The following is an 18,474-nucleotide window of genomic DNA, read 5'->3' as shown; positions in this document are numbered from 1 at the left end:
GCGCTTCTCTGTTCTTCGCTTATTCCTTCACACGCTGTGCGCGGCGTCTTCCTCTCTTCGTGAGATCGAGACACTGGCTTATATATCCCGCTGTGGCATGCAGTTCGTTTTCTCCGATCCTTATCCTCGTCACTCTCCCCTGCCTTCATAAAGCCTGCGCGAGTACACCGGATGGCGCATGTTTTTTCCGCTTTGATAGGGAAGCGGAGAAACGAGACAGAGAGACAGGAAAGGGCGGAGAATGTCTGAAAGTGAAAGAGAAGGCCTTGTTTTGTGACTGACCCGCCTCCACGTTTCCTCAAGTCTACGTTGGAGCCGACGACTGCTTTGTGTCGAGACCCTCTTGCAGATTTCATCATTAACAGGGTTGTCGGCTCAATTTTTTCAGCTTGTTGTATTCGTTGTTTGCCAGCCATATGTATTAAGTTGGGCACCCAGCTACAGTCTCCATCCTTCGCAGCGTCCTCAAAGCTTTCGTCACTCCTCTATACGCTGTTCTGTGTGACAGTCAGTTCCGCAGGGGCGCCGAGGAAAACCGCTTGCTGTGTTTGTCGCAATGAAAAACGCCCATTTTTGTCTACGCGACTTTCTGTAACCCCTCCTCCCTCATCGTGCTCTCTTCCTGTCTGCGCCCGTCCCTCGATTTCTTCTCTCCCTCTTTCTTGAGTGCCTGTTGTTTTCCTTCCGGTCTCTGTCTCTCGTCGCCCAACTTTGTTTGAACGTCAAATTCGCTTCTGTCCGCATTACCGGTAGTTTCTTTTCTTCTCTTCCGAGTCCGTCGCCCGCTTGCGGGTCTCGAGTCCGTTCTCCCCATCTCCTCCCGCCTCGCGACTGCTCTCTGCTAGTCGTTGTTTCTTCTTCTGCGGCGTCTTTTTTCCTTTTTCCGCATGACAAAAGATGGAGGAGGCGGAGGGCTCGCCAGGTTGGGTCTGCGGGACGGGCTTCGCAGCGGTTCGCCTGCGGCAGCAGAGACGACAGATGGAGTTGCTCTCGGAGATGACCAAGAGTCTCTGTGAGGAAACGCAGAAGGTAATTCACAGAGCGATGTTTTCCCTGCACTCGGAAGTCCACGTGCATGAGTGCAAGCCTGTGTTTAAGTGTGCGGAAGTGTGCGGTGGCTTATGCATCTACCCTCGGGTCGAGACGCGGTACCGATGCGCGCGGGGTGCCGATGGAACCTGCGGCTTTGAAGACACAAGGGAGCAGGCACATTCCTTCTTCTAGGCCGTCGCTCGATGTGTCAGCGGAGAGCTGCTGTTTGTTTCACGCATGCGCCTCGTTCCGTTTTTTTGCCGTTGTGTGCGTCTGAGCCAGAAAGTCCTCTCTAGAGCTCCAGTAGTCGATGAACCTGCGCCACCCAGGATTTACTTCTTTTTCCGTCCGAGTCGCTGAGTTAAGCTGTTGCTTGCGATCCTTACTCACCCATGCGTGGCAGGCTACATGGGATCCCAGGCTGGATTTATCGAGAAGCATTTACGTGGAGGGCAAATACGTACATATACATATATATATGTATCGGTATATATTTTTCACTTATTTCCCCCGCGGATAAGTATGTATCGGTTCCACAGTCTGTGGCAAGGTCTCTCGTGCATCTCCACCTACCCTAAAAACAGCTTATTCCTATAAACATATATATACCTATATATATATATATATATATATATATATATATATATATATATATATATGCATTTATGTACATATGTATATATGTATGTGTACGTATTTATGCATTTCTTAGGGTTTTCAGCGTTTAGAGAAACCCAATCTGGGTTTGCGTGGGAGAAGCGCTGGCGAGCGCGCTTTTTGCGTCTAAGAATGTTTTCGCGAGCTGTTTTTGTTTCGCCTTCTTGCAGGCGAACGCAGATCCTCCTGGGACTCCCTCCGCCGCGGAGCTGCTTCGCTTGCGCTGCCAGATTGAGGAGTTGCATATGAGCCTCCGAAAGAAAGACAGCGAAATTAATGCAGCAAAGGGTAGGATTCCTGATATGAAAAGCCGTCAAAACTGCTTGGAAAAAGGGGGCTGGGCAGAGAGGAGAAAACCGCGGGCGCCCTCCGTGTCTGCTCGCTTCTCAAGCCCGGGCCTATATCTGGCGTATGCGTATGTGTGTTTGAGGAGGAGGTTTTCTTCTAGTTTGCTTTTGATTCCTCCCGCGTAAGTCTACTTTAGTTCATATTTGTCTGTCTTGGTGTGACTACGCTGGAGCCCCGCGGATGCTTCACCGTCGTGGTCAGGTGCATTTGTATAACTATGCATCTTTAAGCGTCTGTTTGTGGGGTTCTAGAATATTTTCAGTTTCTTTAAAAATGCTGGCAGATGCTGAAGATAGGTTTTTTATATAAAATTATTTTTTAAATTTAGCTGGTTGGCTTTTTTGTTTCCGCTTTCGTTTCTGTCTCAGCGAGTCACAGACAAGCTGTCTCCGAGCTCGAGCAGCGCATCTATACGCTGGAGAGAGACGCGGCGACGGCGAGGACTTCCACAAAAGAAGTCGAAAGAGTAAGAAGCTGCGCGCCTTGAGCTCCATGCGCTTTCCTTGCGTTGCCTCATTGATTTGTCTCGGCAGAAATGCCTCTATTGATGTGTGCTCATGAGTCTCACGCAAGCTTCCGCGTCTCTGTGCCTCTCTCGGAGGCGTTTCGATTCGCTGATTCTTTGTCTAGAGAGGATTCGGCTTCATAGGCCCGAGGGAGGCGTCGCCTTGAGGATGTGAAGGACATTTAATAGTTGTCTCGGCGCGTATTTCGCGTCCCCTCCGTTCTTTTGCGCATCCGCGCCTAGAGGCATTTCCATAATTTGTTGCACGCGACGGCGAGCGCTCTCTGCGTTTGCGCCTGGCGCTTCCGAGCCGCCACTTTCGTTTTCGCGGGATTCGCTCTATTTCTGTTTTTTCGTATTTTTCACGGCCTCCTCGTGTCTCCTCTCTTGCCTTTAATTGCTTTGTTTCCCGCGCTGCGACGCGTTTTGGTGCAGCTCTGCAGCCAGCGGGTGCTGGAGTTGCGCAAGCTGCTCTCGGACCGCGAGGCGGAGGTCGTTTCGAGTTCGGAGAAGCTGAAACTTTTAGAGACTTCGCTGGAGGCGGCACGCGAGGAGGGCACTCGCGCGCGCGCGGAGGCGGAGGCGCAGAGACAGAAGCTCGAGGATGAGCTTTTCGAGTTGAAGAAAGCGCGGCAAAACGAGCGCGAAGAACGGGACGAAGCGCGCATGCAAGTCCTCAAGCTGACGGGGCAGCTTGCGGAGAAGGAAGAGGAAATTGCACTCGAAAAAAAAACGCGAGCGGAAGAAACAGAGAGGGTAGGCGCCACGCGCGACGCACAGGGAGACAGACGCGAAAAAGGAGATGCAAAAACCCCAGATGGCGCTTCAGCGCCAAGCCGATAGAGTTCGGGATCCGCGATTGAGGGCTTGGCGAAGCAGCGGGCAAAAGCGGCGGACGCTGACGAGGGAGGTCAGAAAAAAGCCGAGGAGGGCGAGGAGAGACCTGAGGGGCGACAGAGATGGAAAGGTCCAGGGAGAGGCAGAATGAGATGCAGCCTTTTACGAGACAGAAGCAAGAGAGAGAGCCTCACGGGGGCATGGATATGCAGAGGAAAGAAGAGAACGGAGGGGAAAGCGTCACTGGAGAAGAGAACTAGCTGAGCGACAAGGGAGAACGGAACTCCCGCTGTCACTCTCTTTACCGCGCGTGCCGGCCTCAGCAAACCGGCTCTCGACTTTTCATTGTGGCAGATTCTCGCGTTGCTCTCTTCCTCTCTCGCTGCGCCTTCTTTTCAGCGCGAAAAAGACTTCGCGCTCCAGCGCGAGACCCTGGAGAGCGTCATCAGCGGCCTGCAGCGGAACTTGCGCGAGGTCGCGGCGGCTAAGGAGCCCGTAAGAAGCTCTTCATCTTCGCCGGCCGAGCCAAGGCGCACGAAAGATGATCCACCCGTCTTCTCCAGTTGGTTTTGTGTATATATTTTCAACTTTGCATGTAAATATTTGCCTCTGTGGACGTCTCGTCCCACCGTTTCGTGGCCGCTTTGCACGCCTCATGGCTCTTGTCGTTTGCCGCGATTTCTGAAAGCCTAACGAAATCTTCTTGTCCTCCTCCGTGTCTCTTCCCCCAGGGCATCGATGAGCGCACACTCTACGCAGAGATGAAGGCCAAATGCGCAGTAAGCCAGCGGAAAGAGGGCACCTTGCCATTTGTCTTCGAGATCCTGAAGGGGGTCCACCCTTTTTGGAGAACTGGAGTCAGGCAGTGCTTCGTTAGGCTCGTCTCCGCGAGGGGGGTTCGGGGGCTATGCCTCCGACTGTGTTTCACGTCTGTACATAGAAGAAGAGGCCGCGGAGAGAGGCTGCAGACAACGAAGCATGCATGTGTATCGAGGGTTTGTGCCTCGACTTTTTGCCCTGTAGAAATACGCTGAGAAGATTTCGGCGCTGCAGAAGGAGCTCGTGGCGACGGCGCGCCAGCAGGAGGCACTGGAGCAGCAGAAGCAGCAAGTTGAGCAGCAGAAGCGCCAGGAACGCGAACTCGAGGAAACCACGCGAGCGTTGAAAGAGACAGAGCTGCAGAAGGAGCAGAAAGAGCGAGAGCTTCAAGCGTGGGGGAAACTCGCGGCATGTACGTGTGGAGAAGGCAGCGGAAAACGACATCGGGATGCCTCAGTCTCCTTCTTTTTCTGCACTTCATTGCTTCCACAGAGCCTGTAGACGCAGACAACCGCGCGGCCGCTCCCATAGACGACTCCCCTGCCCATCACACATACAAGTCCTCACGCGTCGTGTATGCCCTATGCTCACATATTTCTGTGTACGCGAAAGCGTGCCCACATTTGCACAGTCTTATCTAAATGTATTCATATATGTGTATATATATCTGCATGCGTTAGCATTAGGATCCGTGTGAGAGGATGCACATGTAATTCCTACCTCGAGTTAAGCTCTCCCCGTATTGTGTGGAGTGTGTGTATGCGTTTTTTTTCCTTTTCTCTTTCAGCGTTTGTGTTGGACGAGCCTCCGACGCGCGAGGCGTTTCGTCGGTATCTGCTGCTCCTGGTGAATGCTTTGCAAGCCTCGCAGTTTGAGAAAACGAGTGCGACGGCGCACATTGCCGACCTGGAGCAGCAGCTGAAGGCGGCTGAGGAGACGCTGAAGGAGCGCGAGGAGACGCGCGCACTTCTGGAGACGAAGCTTGAACAGGCAGACCAAAAACACGCACAAGTCAAACGGGAAACCGCCGAGGCGAAGCACCAAACGGAGTTGCTCAAAGTGAGGCAGACGCCGCGGGCGCGTGCAGGCCTGTATGCACAGCGGAAACCTCTCGAGGAACCGAATCCGCTGGCGTCAGCTTTCTCGCCTGACGCCTCTTGTGCTGCGCTGAGCTTTTAGATGACTCTATGAGTGTCTCTCGGTGGAGCCAAGGCTGCACTGGCGATTGCGGCGCGCGTGCAGCGGCGGCGCGTTGAAGTCTGGTTGAAGGGTCGCGCCGCTGCCGCGGTAGCGTTGCGAGGAAGAGCTGAGAAGCATGCAGCCGCGCGCCGCCATCGACAGGACTCTGTTTCGTTTGTTCTCTCTGCTGCAGAGTCGCCTGGCAGGGGCACTGAGCCTGACGAGCGAGGAGGTGGCGCGGCTGACGGCGTCGCTGCGGTTCACTGCAGAGAAGAAAAAAGTGAGCGCCGCGGGCGATGCAGGCGAGGCGAGCGACGCCGACTCCCGGGACGCGGCTGTCGCGTCGCTGCAGGCGAAGGTCCAGGAACTCCTTGCGCACGCGGAGATATCCGACAAGCTCGTCGCGCAGCTCGAAAAAGCCGTGAGTCTTCAGATAGCCTCAATGTACAGCCGCGGGGCGTCGGCGTGCGATGCGGGGCAAATGCGTCTTCGGCGACATGTGTGTCTTCTCTCCCTGCTTGGCGGTCTTTCTTGAAGCCTCCTTTTCGAATATTCAACGGCCAGGCACGCACGCGCCGCCGCGACTCCGCGTGCATGTGCAGAGATCCCGTCACCATACGCATGGGTATTCTGCGTCTAGCGTGCATTCATGGATGCGCGTGCGCGGCGAAAAAACAGATGCGCCCACAGGGTTCTACACAGTCGGAACGTTAGAAAAACTAGTGTCTCACCTGGAGGTCGGCTGGGGCTCGATTCGTGCCGAGACAATCTTGAAAAAGCGTCGCGAGGGACTCGTTCCTAGCCGTGCTCTGAACATATCCTGCTCCCTGCATAAAAGCGGATGCTGGATACAAAATCAGAGGTGACAGTCGAAGGAGGTTGCCAGCGGCACGCGACTTCTCAGGGTTTTCGGCAGTCGCGTGGAGGTCTGCCGCCCGGAGTTGAATGTCTTTGCATCTGAGCGTTTAGCGTGCTGCTGCGCCTGCGAAACGCGTGTGTGTCGCAGAAGGAGAGACTCGAGGGCGACCTGGCAACTGCGCACCAACTCGCCGAGGCCTCCGCCTCGCTCCAGCGAGAGAAAGACGACCTTGCGACAGTAAGGCGCTTGCGGAGGTCTCAGTTTTGAGTAGGTTTGTGTTCACAAATGTACATATATACAGATGAATATGTAGATACATACGTAGATATAGGTATAGATATAAACAGGTACGGAACATATAGAGATAGAGATTTATGTCGAAACATATTTATATGTGTATAAATACGTATATGAGGAAGGTGTATTGAGTGTCGGTGCGCCGTTTGAGCGCGCGGTGATTCATCGGGGTCGCCGATTTGTTCCATCGGCCTGCGCACTATCCGTTTGTCTCGAGGGCCTTATCTGTTTTTATTCGCCGGCATGTTTTTGACGCGCAGGCGAACACTCAACTGACGGCCGAGCTGCACAAGGCCGCAGACCGCGTCGCGGAGCTTCAGCGCCGTGCGGGTGAGGGGCGAGAAGAGATGCTTTCCGTGGGCTGCCTGTGGAGAGCCCTCATTCAAAAGAAAAGACCAGGAATTTGTTTTCACATAAATAGATATATAGAGAGAGCGAGGCGCGCTGCGCCTTCCTTAAATCTACTTCACTGTGTGCCACCGGATCGCCTTTTCGTCTCCTCTGTTTGCGGACTCTCTGCGCTCCTTCAGCCTCTACCTAGAGGAAAATGCGTGTAGACATCCTGCGTGTCTTGGGGGGGAGGGGGAGGGGGTCTGATGCCTCGCCTTCGGTCGGCTGAGTGGAGAAATAGTTTTTTTTCCGCGTTTGCTTTAGCTTTTCGCGTTTCCCATTTTGCTTCGCCCGCTCTTCGTGTGGTGTCAGAGTCCGCTCAGCGCGAAGCGACCGACCTGCGCCTGCAGGCGGGCAGGGAAAAGAGTCTTCAGCTCGCGCTGCAGCGGGCGCGCGAGCGCATGGCGGCCCTGGAGCTTCAGCTCGCCCGTGGCGCGCCAGACGCTCAGCAGCTGCAGCGGCAAGTCGAATCGCTGACGGCGGAGGTCGCTGCAGCCAAGGAGCGACTGAAGCTCCTTCAGGAGAGCTACACGAAACAGATCTCGTAAGCACGCGGGGTGGTGGGTTTAGGGCGAACCGAGCTGAAGAGTTCGCCGCAACCGCGTCCTGTGGCGGCGTCCGCAGCTGCGACCGCGCGCAAGATCGCGGCTCGGGGCTGAGAAGACGACAGAGAACCGGAAATGCTTACATATATCGGTATAGATATATGTGTACAGATATAGATATATGGACAGATAGATAGACAGATATATATATATATATATTCTTGTGGTGGCGCGAAGCGCTCCAGGTGAACTGCCGCTCCGCTCATAGACATGCATATATATATATATATATATATATATATATATATATATATATATATATATATATACGTATATGTAGACATGCATATATATATGTATACGTATATGTAGACTTGCATATATAGAGATATATGTGTATGCGTGGGGCTGGGTTTCGTCCCCGCCCGGTGTGCGTCGAGTTTTCTCCTGAGTCGTTCGCGCCAGTGAGAGTCTCCCGTTCGCTGTAAACTCCAGACGTGAAGCGATGACCGAATCGAGTCCGCGTCTTTTGTGTCTGCGGTTGACGCTCCAGTGCCCGTTTTCTGAGCGGCAACTTGTGTATCTGGTGCTGTCGCCCTTCTCGTCTTTGTGCCTTCCGCGCGAGATCCTTTTCTTCGGTTGGCGTGTGTGCTTCCGTGTAGGGGCGTTCGTGATGCAATTTATCACACTTTGGGATGGAACGTGTCCTACAAAGCTTGTAAGATTTTCATTCTTCTTTCATCACGGATCCCGCGGGATTTCAGGCAAAGGCACGTGCATGAATATAGCTTGGCGTGCTGAAGAGTACTTGTGAACTTCGAAATCCGTAGGCACTCCTCTGAGCGTGCGTACGCTCATGCCTGCGACGAGCAGACACTCGCATGCCGCTTCCTCCTCTCCACCGCACTCTCAGGGTGCGCGGGTAGTCCTGCGGGCTTCTAGTTTCTCCTAGCTTGTGGTGGCAGAACCGATGCATAAATATATATATATATATATGACTGTATTTCTGCATGCGTATCGAGAGCCACATTTGAGTAGTCATAGGGACCTTCAAAGGCAGTCCTGACATGCGCGTGCCTGGATTGAGCTTGGAGTCAACTGCCTACAGCTGTTTTTGCAGGTTGAGTCGCCGAGAAGATCTGTTTTCCTGTCCCCCGAAGCAAAAGCGTGTCTGCGTTTCCTCAGCCGTACATGCGCCTGTGCGTAAGCGTTCACGCCCGCAAACCTGCGAGTCGAGAAAGGCTCTCGCCCCGTCGCGTCTGCGTGTTTGCTTCGTTAGCTACAGGAGGGCACGACGAGTCTGTGACGCTGCAGAGTTTGTATTCGACTCATGACGGCCTCGTTGTCTTCACCCGGCGGCGAGCTGACAGCGGCGACGCCCTGGAGAGCTCGGCGCAGGGAGGAGGCGAGGGCGAGCGAACTAGCCAGAAGCGAAGAAGAGACTCTTCAGACAGCGCGCAGAGGGCGGAGCGAGAAGGAGAGAGCGGCGCGCAGGCTGCTCGCGACGGCGCGGATAGCGAGCCAGCCAAGCATGCTGAAGCCGCTCCCGCGGCCGTCGAGGAACCCCCCAGGGACAAGTGCTTGTCTCGATTCGCCAAAGAGCGGTTCCGCGTCAGCTTCCTTAACGCCTACGCGACGAAATACGAAAGAGACGACCAGTTTGTAAGTCCCTACAAAGCGCGTACGCAACAAGCGTGGCTCAACGGGTGCGGCCTCTGGGTTCGAGTCGAGAAAAAATCGGACGACTTCATTTTCGCTCCGCACTGCGCCGGCCGAGCGAGGAAAAGTGTGTGTGTTTTGAAAGCGACTGGAAGAGGGTCTGGGGAGGCAAGGTTCGCAGGGAAGTCCTGAAACGCGAACCCTAACATGCATGCGCATTTTCGCGGGGGGTGACGCGACAACGTCAGGCGCTCGCGCGATTCGGGGGCACATGCTCGGGCAGTCTAAAAGTATGGTTGCTTTCAGAAGGCCTTCTGTCACCTCATCTGACTTTCGCTTCGGCCTCCTCGTGTGTGTGCGTCCCTGCAGAGAGGCCGCTGTGCGAGCCTCGCGTGGCCGGCCTTCACGGCGATGCTTTGCCTAGAGGAGCTGCAGACGATTCGAGCGCAGTTTGGCAGCCGCATCCCTAAAAACGTCCACGGGATGCTGCTGCCCATGCCGTAGATGCGCTGGAGGGAAACGTCGTCGAGAGAGCCGCGCCGCACAAGTCGAGTGCACATCGGCCGGCGTGCTTGCACACACGCACTGAACTTGACACTTTGGACTCGCCTTGACAGGTGGCTGCTGCAACCGAGACGACGACGGCAACAACCTGAGCGAGTGAGCGTCTCACGCACTGGCAAGAGACGCCACAGAGGAAGCGAGAAGAAACGAACGATTCTGGCTCGTGCTCACCTGGAGACGCTACGCAGTCAGATATATTTATACATTATGCATGTCATACATATCTATACAGATATATACAGATACATGCATATACTTAGATATGGACGACACGTATCTAGTACGCTGCGTGCGCGAAGCTGGATATGTCAAGCAGACGCGTACGTTGCGATACTTCTACCCGCGCGGGACGCAGGAAAGACAGGTCACAACAAGGAGATGGCAAGGTGACGCGCCGATCACTCCACACGTGTTAGAAATCTGTGATGTACTGGGTAAGGCTAGCACGTCGACTGGGGTCTCGTCGAGTGAAGGAGTAGTGGTACCTCGTTTTTGTACACTGAATAAACTATGCGGTGCATATAGCCAGGGTGACGATTGTTGTGTAGAAACACCGCGAGTCGGGGGGGCCTTCGAAGAACAGAGCCGTCGCAGGTGTTTCAATTGCTAGTATCGTTTCCCTAACTTCAGCGCACAAGGAGTTGCGGTGTAGCTGTCCCTGCGCTCTCCACCTTCGAAAGCAGCGGAAGACCTGGCTCAGATGTTCAGAAGCCCCTCGTATTCATCACGCGGCGCACGACAGCCGCAGAAACACACGAAATAGAAGCCCCGAGCGAAATTGATCCCTAGTCTGTAGCACGGTCGCGTGGGAGTTTCTACTGCGAGACGAACGCAGTGAGACACTATCTGCAGAGCAACGCACGCGTCAAAGAAAGACATAAATCACCGCCTAGTCCTTAGTTGGAGACTGGTCTGCTTGCCTCAGCGCAGAAGAGCTTGAGAAAGCTCCTGTGTCCCTGCGCCTAGAGAAACGGCCAGCGTGCCACGCCAACACTGCAGGCCTGCTGTTTGTGCTGGCAGGCTAATAAGTATCTGACGGCATTGTTAGAGATGGCTGCGCTTCAATCCTGAGGGTAAAATGTAGAACCCTGACATCCACATCTCGCTTCGGATTGGTGAAGGGGCCGCAGACGGCCTTTGGAACCCGGCAACGACTCCGGTGCCCTGTGGTGACCTTTCCATGCGGTGATAGCTTCCTGGTCGTGTGTGCCTTTGCCCGTTGACAACTCGTGAGCACGCGAACGCGCCCTGTAGTTGCTGCGCCCTCGAGTGGCGGTGCAAGTACTATCTGGTGAGTGACAGGCGTTCTTCAATCACTAAGAGGAAAGAGCCACTTCCGTCAAAGCTGTCGCAGAAGGCGGCTCATGCGGGCTTCGCCGCATCTCAGCGACGACTTCCCTGCTTCGGACGAGACACAGAGCTATCCTGGAACGTAATTTTGAACTTCTCTGACAAAGGCTGTTTCACCTGGAATCGAATCTTGTTCAACGCGGACGCGAGAAGCAACACAGCTGGCGAGGACAACCCAAAGCGGTGCCCTCACCACGTATTCGGCTTTTTTGAAAGAGCAAATAAACTATGTGCGCACTCTGCTGGGGCGACGAGAATAGCAAACTGAGGGAGATGGCGCCGCCAACGCCCCGGAGCCGCCAGTCTGCTTGCACGTAGACATAGACTTCGTAAAACTTCCTTCCGGTTCCCATCCACAAGAGAACACCGGAGCGCTCCCGCCTCCACCAACCAACCCCCCCCCCCCCCGCCCGCTTCCCTCCCTCGTGCGCGTCATCATCAATTGAGGGTGAGTCTCTTTTTGGTAAATGGTGGTAACCTGGAGGATGTCACTTGGCCGGTGGCCATCATAAGGCAACGAAAAAAAAATCACCACACCGATACTTCGCACGTTGCATCTGCCATTTACCGTGCTGACCTGCCACTGCGAACTGCCCGCAGTCCCAGTGATCCACAACCAGTGAAGGGTCGTCGTCTAGCCGAGATGGCGAGGACTGTAGATTTCCCACAAAGCAAGCCTTCTCCAAAACACAGTTGCATCCGAACGAAGTACGCAAAAGGTGCTCGCCGCTCCCGACACGCACGAGGGAATCGAGCATACTGAGGAGGAGGGAACGCGTGTCCTACGACGGCAGGCGAGTAGAAAAAACGACACTACCAGACAAGCAGGTGCGAACCGCAAACGCTGACACACCGCGAAGGCGCGCCTTCTACCGGTCGGCTCCTATCGCGCCTCGTAAGGGACAATCGTCACGCGTGGAATCGAAGATCTGGTGCTGTCATCAGTTGCTGCTTCCCGATGACTTGCCTGCCTCCTGGTTCTTCTTGATTTCCTTCTCCAGGAACGTTACAAAGCACTCCGCGTCGCTGACGTCCTTGAATGAAAACGCAATAGCGCGGCCAGAGCTTGCGAGCCGGAAGCCCACCACGCAGGGGTTGCGAAGCATTTTACTGTCTGCGCATTCAGAAGAACGTGAGTCTGTGCCGTAGAGGACAGCAGCGACGTCATCCAGCTGGATCGGACGCACTTTCTGGTTGAACGAGAGGTTCATGAAATTTTTCGGACGATCAATCTTCAGGTTGCACTCAATGCGGTGTCCATCAGGGAAGAGCACTTCCATCGTGTCGCCACTTTCGTAGCGTTTCAACCAGCTGTCGAAGGTCTCTCTAGCGACATCCACGGGCTTGCAACCGCGAATTTCCCCCTCTCGACCTATCTCAAGGTCTGCAGCACCGTCGCTGTCAAAGCCGCAGCACGCGGTATTTCCCATTTTTGACGAGTGTGTTGAAAAACGACCTCTTTCTTTTAGGCAGGGCCGATGTAGAGAAGCTTGTGAACACACTGTTCAGACCTGACTCCGTTAAAGCGCCGTGATGGGGGCTGCAACTGAGCCACACTCACGGCAGTCCGCTGACGCAGAACGTTTAACTCCTCCGCAGAGATCAGGAGGTAACAAATACAGACGGGGAAAATCCCGATGGCTTTTGATGAAACACGGAAGTGAGAAGTAGGGTTCGCTAGAGTCAAAGTCCGCGAAGCATCGCGCGGCTCGCCCAGACCGGTTTACATGCAAGACAGAGAGAACAACGTGAGAGAAAGAACAACCTACCGGGAACGTCGAGAACCAAAGTACTGCCAAGTTGAGAAATGTGAGATACGTGCGGGAAGTTGGACAGCAAGAAAAAGTGCCCTGGATGGCTTGGGCTCGCACTGCACCGCAGACTCGGCGCCGCCTCTAAAACTGAGGGAGAGAAATAAACACGACAGCCCGAGTATATGCAGGGCAGAAGGTGCGACCGTAACCACTTGACGTCAAGCAACGCTCCCTTCACAGTTTAAAAAACTCAGAATGCCGGTAAACTAAAAAAAGAGCGGAGTGTCGTCATCGTTGCATCAAGAGGGACGCTTTTCACCAGGCGGGCGGAAGTAGCTTGACGAGGAGCCAAGACGCGCGCAGGAGAACTGAATTGGACGGCAAAGCGGGGCTGCGCTGCGGCTCTCGCGGGCAACGATGAGGTAGCGGCACTTCTTTGTCCAGCGCATGTCTCGCTGTTTAGTCGGTGAGCGTCTCAGGAAGTTTCGCCTGCATGTCACTCTTGTCAAGCTGCTGGACACGTGGGTCGCCGAAAACAAAAGTAGAATGTTGAGCATTCGGGGCGCGATGTAATTCGACAAACGCGGAGGGACTTTCTGTAACGGCGGGTGGCGAGTCGCCGCCTCGGCTTCGGAACAGGCTCGCTGCTACAGAAATCGTGAGATTTAATATAACGGCTTAGGAGGGGGGGGGATACGGTATGTCGAACCCTACGATGGATCATGGTTTTCCATTGGAAAGAAGCAGAAATGACACGCGGTACCATCGGCGAACATGACTGCAGCGTGCCGGAAGCCGCACATGACCTAGCCGTGGACACCCCGGCACCGGCTCGTATCACAAAGCCGGGAACGACGCAACGCTGAAGTCAATAGATTAAGTACCGACAAGAGAAACTGGAGCACTCTTCTCAGGAACGATTTCACAGTCTTTGAAGAGGGATAATATGCAGAGCGCCTAGCAAAGGAGTGAATGGCAGCCTCCTGAAAGTTATTTTTCCACTTGCCTTACCAATCTCCGAAGACACCATACGGGAAGGTTAGGCGAAGCGCTCTTCAACGTCCGAAAACACTTCCTGTCGGGCAGGAACGGCCCTGACTTTACATTTCCCCTACGTAGCGGACAGCTGGATGAGCGAACTGTGCCAAAGAAATGAAGTGCACGCGAGCCGATAGCCTGTACAGCAGCGCTCGATCATACAGAGGTCTCTTGTCCATGGCGACTCCTACAGGCCCATGTAGGCCGTGTGTGCCGCATATTTATGAACGGGAATCTGCCAGATGCATTGCTGAGAGTACGATGGCTACTTGAGGCAGCATGCACAAAGAACTGTGGGTCAATTTAGACGGGCGAGTCCAGAGAACGATATCACGTCGCTGCGCTTTCAGCAGGAAAGCGGTCGAATGTTCTAGCAGCCCCTTTCGCTTGGAGAAACGCTTCATCCATATAAAATTGAGCCTTCGGGGGGTAACACGATATTCGACACCAGCGAATCGTGGCTTCGATTCCAGGCGAATGGGCGGAGCGCGTACGCCGCCCCAAAAGTAGGGCCCGTAGTTTGTTTGTTCGGTCTCGCCTGAGGCGAGATCTGGTGTTCGCATCTGTCACCGCGCTGCGTAAGCGTCCCATCTTCGCAGTCAGGGGGTATTTGATGCCAGCGACTGAACGCCAAAATCCGCTAGATGCTGTAGCGCCAAACGCAATACCTCGCACGATGCCGTCACCACGAGGATACAGACGCCTGCGCTACAATAACGCTTGCCCAATAATGCTGGAGACAAGAGACGAACGCTCAAATCACAAGGTCACCGCTTAATAGTTAAGTCCACTCCACGGGGTCTTGTGCGATGAGAGAGCTAGACGCTCTTGCTCTTGACGCGACTGATTCTAAGGCTAGAGATTCGCTCCTTACACTCAGTGAACCGTTCCATATACTTGCTCCTGCCTGCCAGGCGTCTTCGTAAACATGATTTGCCCCGGAACGCCGTCGTCAAGATCTTCGCCTGTGTGGGTGTCCAGCGCGCGCAAATGTATAACGGTCCAAGTCCAGAGAAGGGGCGGGTGAAGCTAGCTTGCGGTGGTCAGGTTTCGCAGGGTGTCTTTGACTTTGAACAGGCGCGTGCTTCCGGCTTCGGACCCTATCAGCTGTGAGCTGGAGCGGCCTCGCTCTCGCGTTCGCCGCCCGGGCAGCTTAGCGCGGTTTTGAGCGCTTGAAGCGCGCGTTCGCTCCCTCGCTAGAAATAGCTCGTCCTCGGTCTCGCGTCTCGTCTCGCCAATACACGAAACAATGACAGAAGAGGCAGCGTGACGTCCACGATGCTACATCACAAATTGATTCTGTTGACTGCACTTCGAATCTGGATTTAGACTGTCCCTGGCTGCGCAAGGCTCACATCCACCCGCATCATCCCCCCCTGGCCACCATGAAGCTCTTCAACTTCTTTCTGTTGTTTGCAGTTATCGCTGCCTGCGTGTCGAGCAGCAATGCAGAACCGGTAAGCGCTCGCGTCATTTTAGACTCTACGGCTCGTCTGCTGGAGTGGACAACTCCCTGAAATTTTCTAGGTATGCGCATGGTGTGGTGTTCTCAGAACTCTCGAGATTTAGAACATAAGGCTGAAGATGATAACGAGAAAGAGCCACTTATGAAAGAAGAGCCTACGGGACCGGAGAGTCTTCGCCCCAAGCGCAAGATGGGATTTCGCAGATGGGGCTACGGAGGCTACGGTTACGGCTACCCTGCTTACGGAGGCTACGGCTATGGCTATCCTTCCTACGGAGGGTATTACGGCGGATATGGTTATCCGGGGTATGGTTACGGATACTACTGGTAACTGCGTTAGCTCGGGAAACTGTCGATGGCTTCAACGCAGCTTACGACTGCGATGAGTAGAATATTTGTCAATCCGTGAAGGAGAATATTTGATCTCGATTCGTTGCAGCGAGTATTGCTGGTGTCAAACTGTCAGTATAAAACGAGTTGGCCTGACTGTATATCCTCGGTGAAAATTTGCCACTAGCTTAAGTTAGCTATCCTGCGGAAAAATGTGACAGGACCCCTCACGCGTGTCATCGGCTAGTTTCGAATCCCCCGGTACACGTCATTATGATGGAGCAAGTCGAAACGAAAGGCATCTTTCGCGAGAGTCGAAACCGTGCTAGCGATAGGCCAAATGGTGTGATATGAACACTGCGTGTTCAGAGTGGAGTGATACACGGTGCACGAAATAGTGAAAGTGCCCATATCTCGCCCACCATGGATTTACAGACCGCATTCTGCAGAGACAAATAACTTCAGAGAGGGTGCCTCCACCACGTTGACATTTGAGATATTCTTCTGTCGACTGACAGTTGAATTGGTTTTCAATTGAGTTAGCAAGCGGATGCCAAGGGCAATCCAACCCTTCCTGTGAAGAATGCGATGCGAAGGTTTCATTGGACATTAGACACAAACAGACGACGAAATTACCGGCTAACGAAACATATCATTGGGTGACTTCATTCAGCGCCGTAGAACTCTTGAACCGTCCCCGTGGTATCACAGCAGCGTTCCGGCTCAAATCCCTGATTGCGTGGTCAACCTTCCTTCATCTTCAACCGGGGCTTGCCTCACCCCCTCGGACGCAAGCATGCCGCGATCACCTTACAATTTTTTAGCCGGGGGAGGAGGCGGCGGTATATGGGTGACTGGGATATCTGCACATACTTTCTTATATGCAGTTTCGTAGCAGGTGTAGGGCACCTCGGTCACTTCTGTTTCAAAGCATGTTGCAACCCTGTCGACATTGATGGCCTCGCATTTGATAGCCAGATCCTTCCTAGAGCAAGGATACTCTTCGTCCTGTTCAACAACTGCTGAGCATTTCGCCATCTCGTAAGACGGGATGTGAAGACACTTCTCTTCAGTTGTTTGCTCTGGACAGGCATAGTCTACCTCTTTTTCAACCTCGCGCAGGCAGGGCTCCGCAATGATCTCGGGGAAGTCGCTGCAGACTTCTTGAAACTCCCGTCTTGGACACTCAAACGATACGCTTTTGAGAAGCGTCGCTGCACAGACAGACTTTTTCGGCTTCTTTACTTCATAGCAGTTCTCCACGAAGTCGTGCTTCACGCAGTCAAAACTCTCCAGCTTTTTATCGAACTTGTATCCTTGTTTCTTGACCTTGCGTGGAACTGTCTCACATACCTCTTGTGCCACTTGAGATTCGCAAGGCACCTCCACATCTTTCGTTACTGGCCGAGAACACATCTGCGGGATCAGTATTTCCTCCATAACGCACTGGGTATCAGGTAGTTTCTGATGACAGATTTGGGGAGCTTTCTTCGCCACCTTCCTCGTGCACACTTTTGGCACCATTGCCATGACCTCCTCCTCGCAAGGAACCTGCTGGATCTCCTCAGTGTCTACTTCAATAAGATAGCATCCTCCATTTTTACTAGGTCCCAGCCTGCGGAGCTTTTTGCTGGGTGGGGGGCACCGCTCTATCTTGGCCTTTCCAGGAACTCGCTTCGCGCACATCTTTGCCACGCGATGAGGCTTCATCTCACTGCAGTCATAGGTCTCTTCCACCAGAATGTCCTTCTCGCAAGGAACGTCCGCTATCTTGAAGGTCTCAACGCATTTCTTCTCCCATTTCGACGTGGGACATGGGTATTGCTCTTCCGAAAGAATCGACTTCCGGCACTGCCCTTTCTTTGTGTGCAACTTTACAGAGCACACCTTTTCCTGTACGGTATCCTCATAATCGTACTCCACTGGAATTTCCACCTCGCGACTGCAGATGGATTTTAGTTCTTTCATCTCCACATCGCATACAGTACTGGTCTCACTACTCCAGCACTCGTACTCTTGGACGTAGGACTGGGTGTCGTAGCACGTATCCGGTACAAGCTTGGAATCTATCTGGCACCTGGGAACTGTAATCTCTTTAGAACATGTGTGAGGAATCTTCTCTTTGACCTGCCTGCGACATGTTTTTGCAACTGTCACTGGGATATGGGAGCACAGGGTCTGGGTTGTAGCCTTCGGGCAATCATATGACACCTCTCGTTTAACAAGACGATGACATAAGTCGTCAACCATAACCGGAACCGGGCGGCACACTTCCTCAACGGCTGGCTGTGGGCAGTTGTAGGGCCTCGAGATAGACTCCTTCTTGAGGCACACCCTCTCAACACTATAAGGAACCTCGAAACATTCCGTCTGTCTGTGTAACGGCAACAGCTCCTTAACTGGTGGGGGAGGCGGAGGGAAACTCGCTGCTTCTTTTTTATCCTTGGGCCCTGCCTTGGCGCCTTGGACAAATAGAGCGACCGCGGCAATGGCTGACACGAAACGGAATCCCATTGTTTCGAAAAAGGGGGTATACAGTCTCAAAGGCGCCAGAAGCCACAGTATGTCAAATGGCCAGCTACAGAGAACATAAAATTGTGACGCACCCGGGAGCCACAGGGAACGCGCACGATTGCTGTGCGGCTAGGTGTCGGTAGGCGGCCGTGCTCGCGCCTACGATGCCGTTGCCCACCGAGCAGGGGATTTCAGTGAGGCTGACTACCGCTGAACTGTTACCAGTAGGTCTAGGTTTTGAAACATGACTACAGACTGCCGGGGCAATATAGTGGACGCAGAATCGCCCTCATTGACTGTGACGACTAAAATACGACCTCTGCCGCTGCTAG

The 18,474-nt window shown here is 53.8% G+C and overlaps 4 protein-coding genes across 4 annotated transcripts; 2 read left to right on the top strand and 2 right to left on the bottom strand.

Moving 5' to 3' along the window:
* Positions 1-897: 897 nt before the first annotated feature.
* BESB_078230 (putative myosin heavy chain) lies at positions 898-9,631 on the top strand (the record flags this gene model as incomplete). Its single annotated transcript, XM_029366185.1, has 15 exons — positions 898-1,029; positions 1,860-1,977; positions 2,406-2,503; positions 2,978-3,298; positions 3,779-3,874; positions 4,111-4,158; positions 4,403-4,610; positions 4,986-5,257; positions 5,571-5,798; positions 6,384-6,473; positions 6,794-6,863; positions 7,236-7,467; positions 8,131-8,186; positions 8,748-9,130; positions 9,497-9,631. The coding sequence occupies 15 exons, from the start codon at positions 898-900 to the stop codon at positions 9,629-9,631; spliced, it is 2,487 nt and encodes an 828-aa protein (XP_029217616.1).
* A 2,351-nt stretch (positions 9,632-11,982) lies between these two features.
* On the bottom strand, positions 11,983-12,471 carry BESB_078220 (IMC sub-compartment protein ISP3; the record flags this gene model as incomplete). Its single annotated transcript, XM_029366184.1, has 1 exon — positions 11,983-12,471. The coding sequence occupies one exon, from the start codon at positions 12,469-12,471 to the stop codon at positions 11,983-11,985; it is 489 nt and encodes a 162-aa protein (XP_029217615.1).
* A 2,747-nt stretch (positions 12,472-15,218) lies between these two features.
* Positions 15,219-15,629, top strand: BESB_078210 (uncharacterized protein; the record flags this gene model as incomplete). Its single annotated transcript, XM_029366183.1, has 2 exons — positions 15,219-15,290; positions 15,387-15,629. The coding sequence occupies 2 exons, from the start codon at positions 15,219-15,221 to the stop codon at positions 15,627-15,629; spliced, it is 315 nt and encodes a 104-aa protein (XP_029217614.1).
* An 809-nt stretch (positions 15,630-16,438) lies between these two features.
* Positions 16,439-18,142, bottom strand: BESB_078200 (Toxoplasma gondii family D protein; the record flags this gene model as incomplete). The annotated part of the gene is made up of 1 exon (XM_029366182.1): positions 16,439-18,142. The coding sequence occupies one exon, from the start codon at positions 18,140-18,142 to the stop codon at positions 16,439-16,441; it is 1,704 nt and encodes a 567-aa protein (XP_029217613.1).
* Between the last annotated feature and the right edge of the window lie 332 nt (positions 18,143-18,474).

The sequence above is a fragment of the Besnoitia besnoiti genome, chromosome VII (genome assembly GCF_002563875.1).
Source record: "Besnoitia besnoiti strain Bb-Ger1 chromosome VII, whole genome shotgun sequence".
Taxonomy (NCBI): domain Eukaryota; phylum Apicomplexa; class Conoidasida; order Eucoccidiorida; family Sarcocystidae; genus Besnoitia; species Besnoitia besnoiti.
The sequence above is the reverse complement of the archived record's forward strand: the minus strand, read 5'-3'. Positions and strand labels throughout refer to the sequence as shown.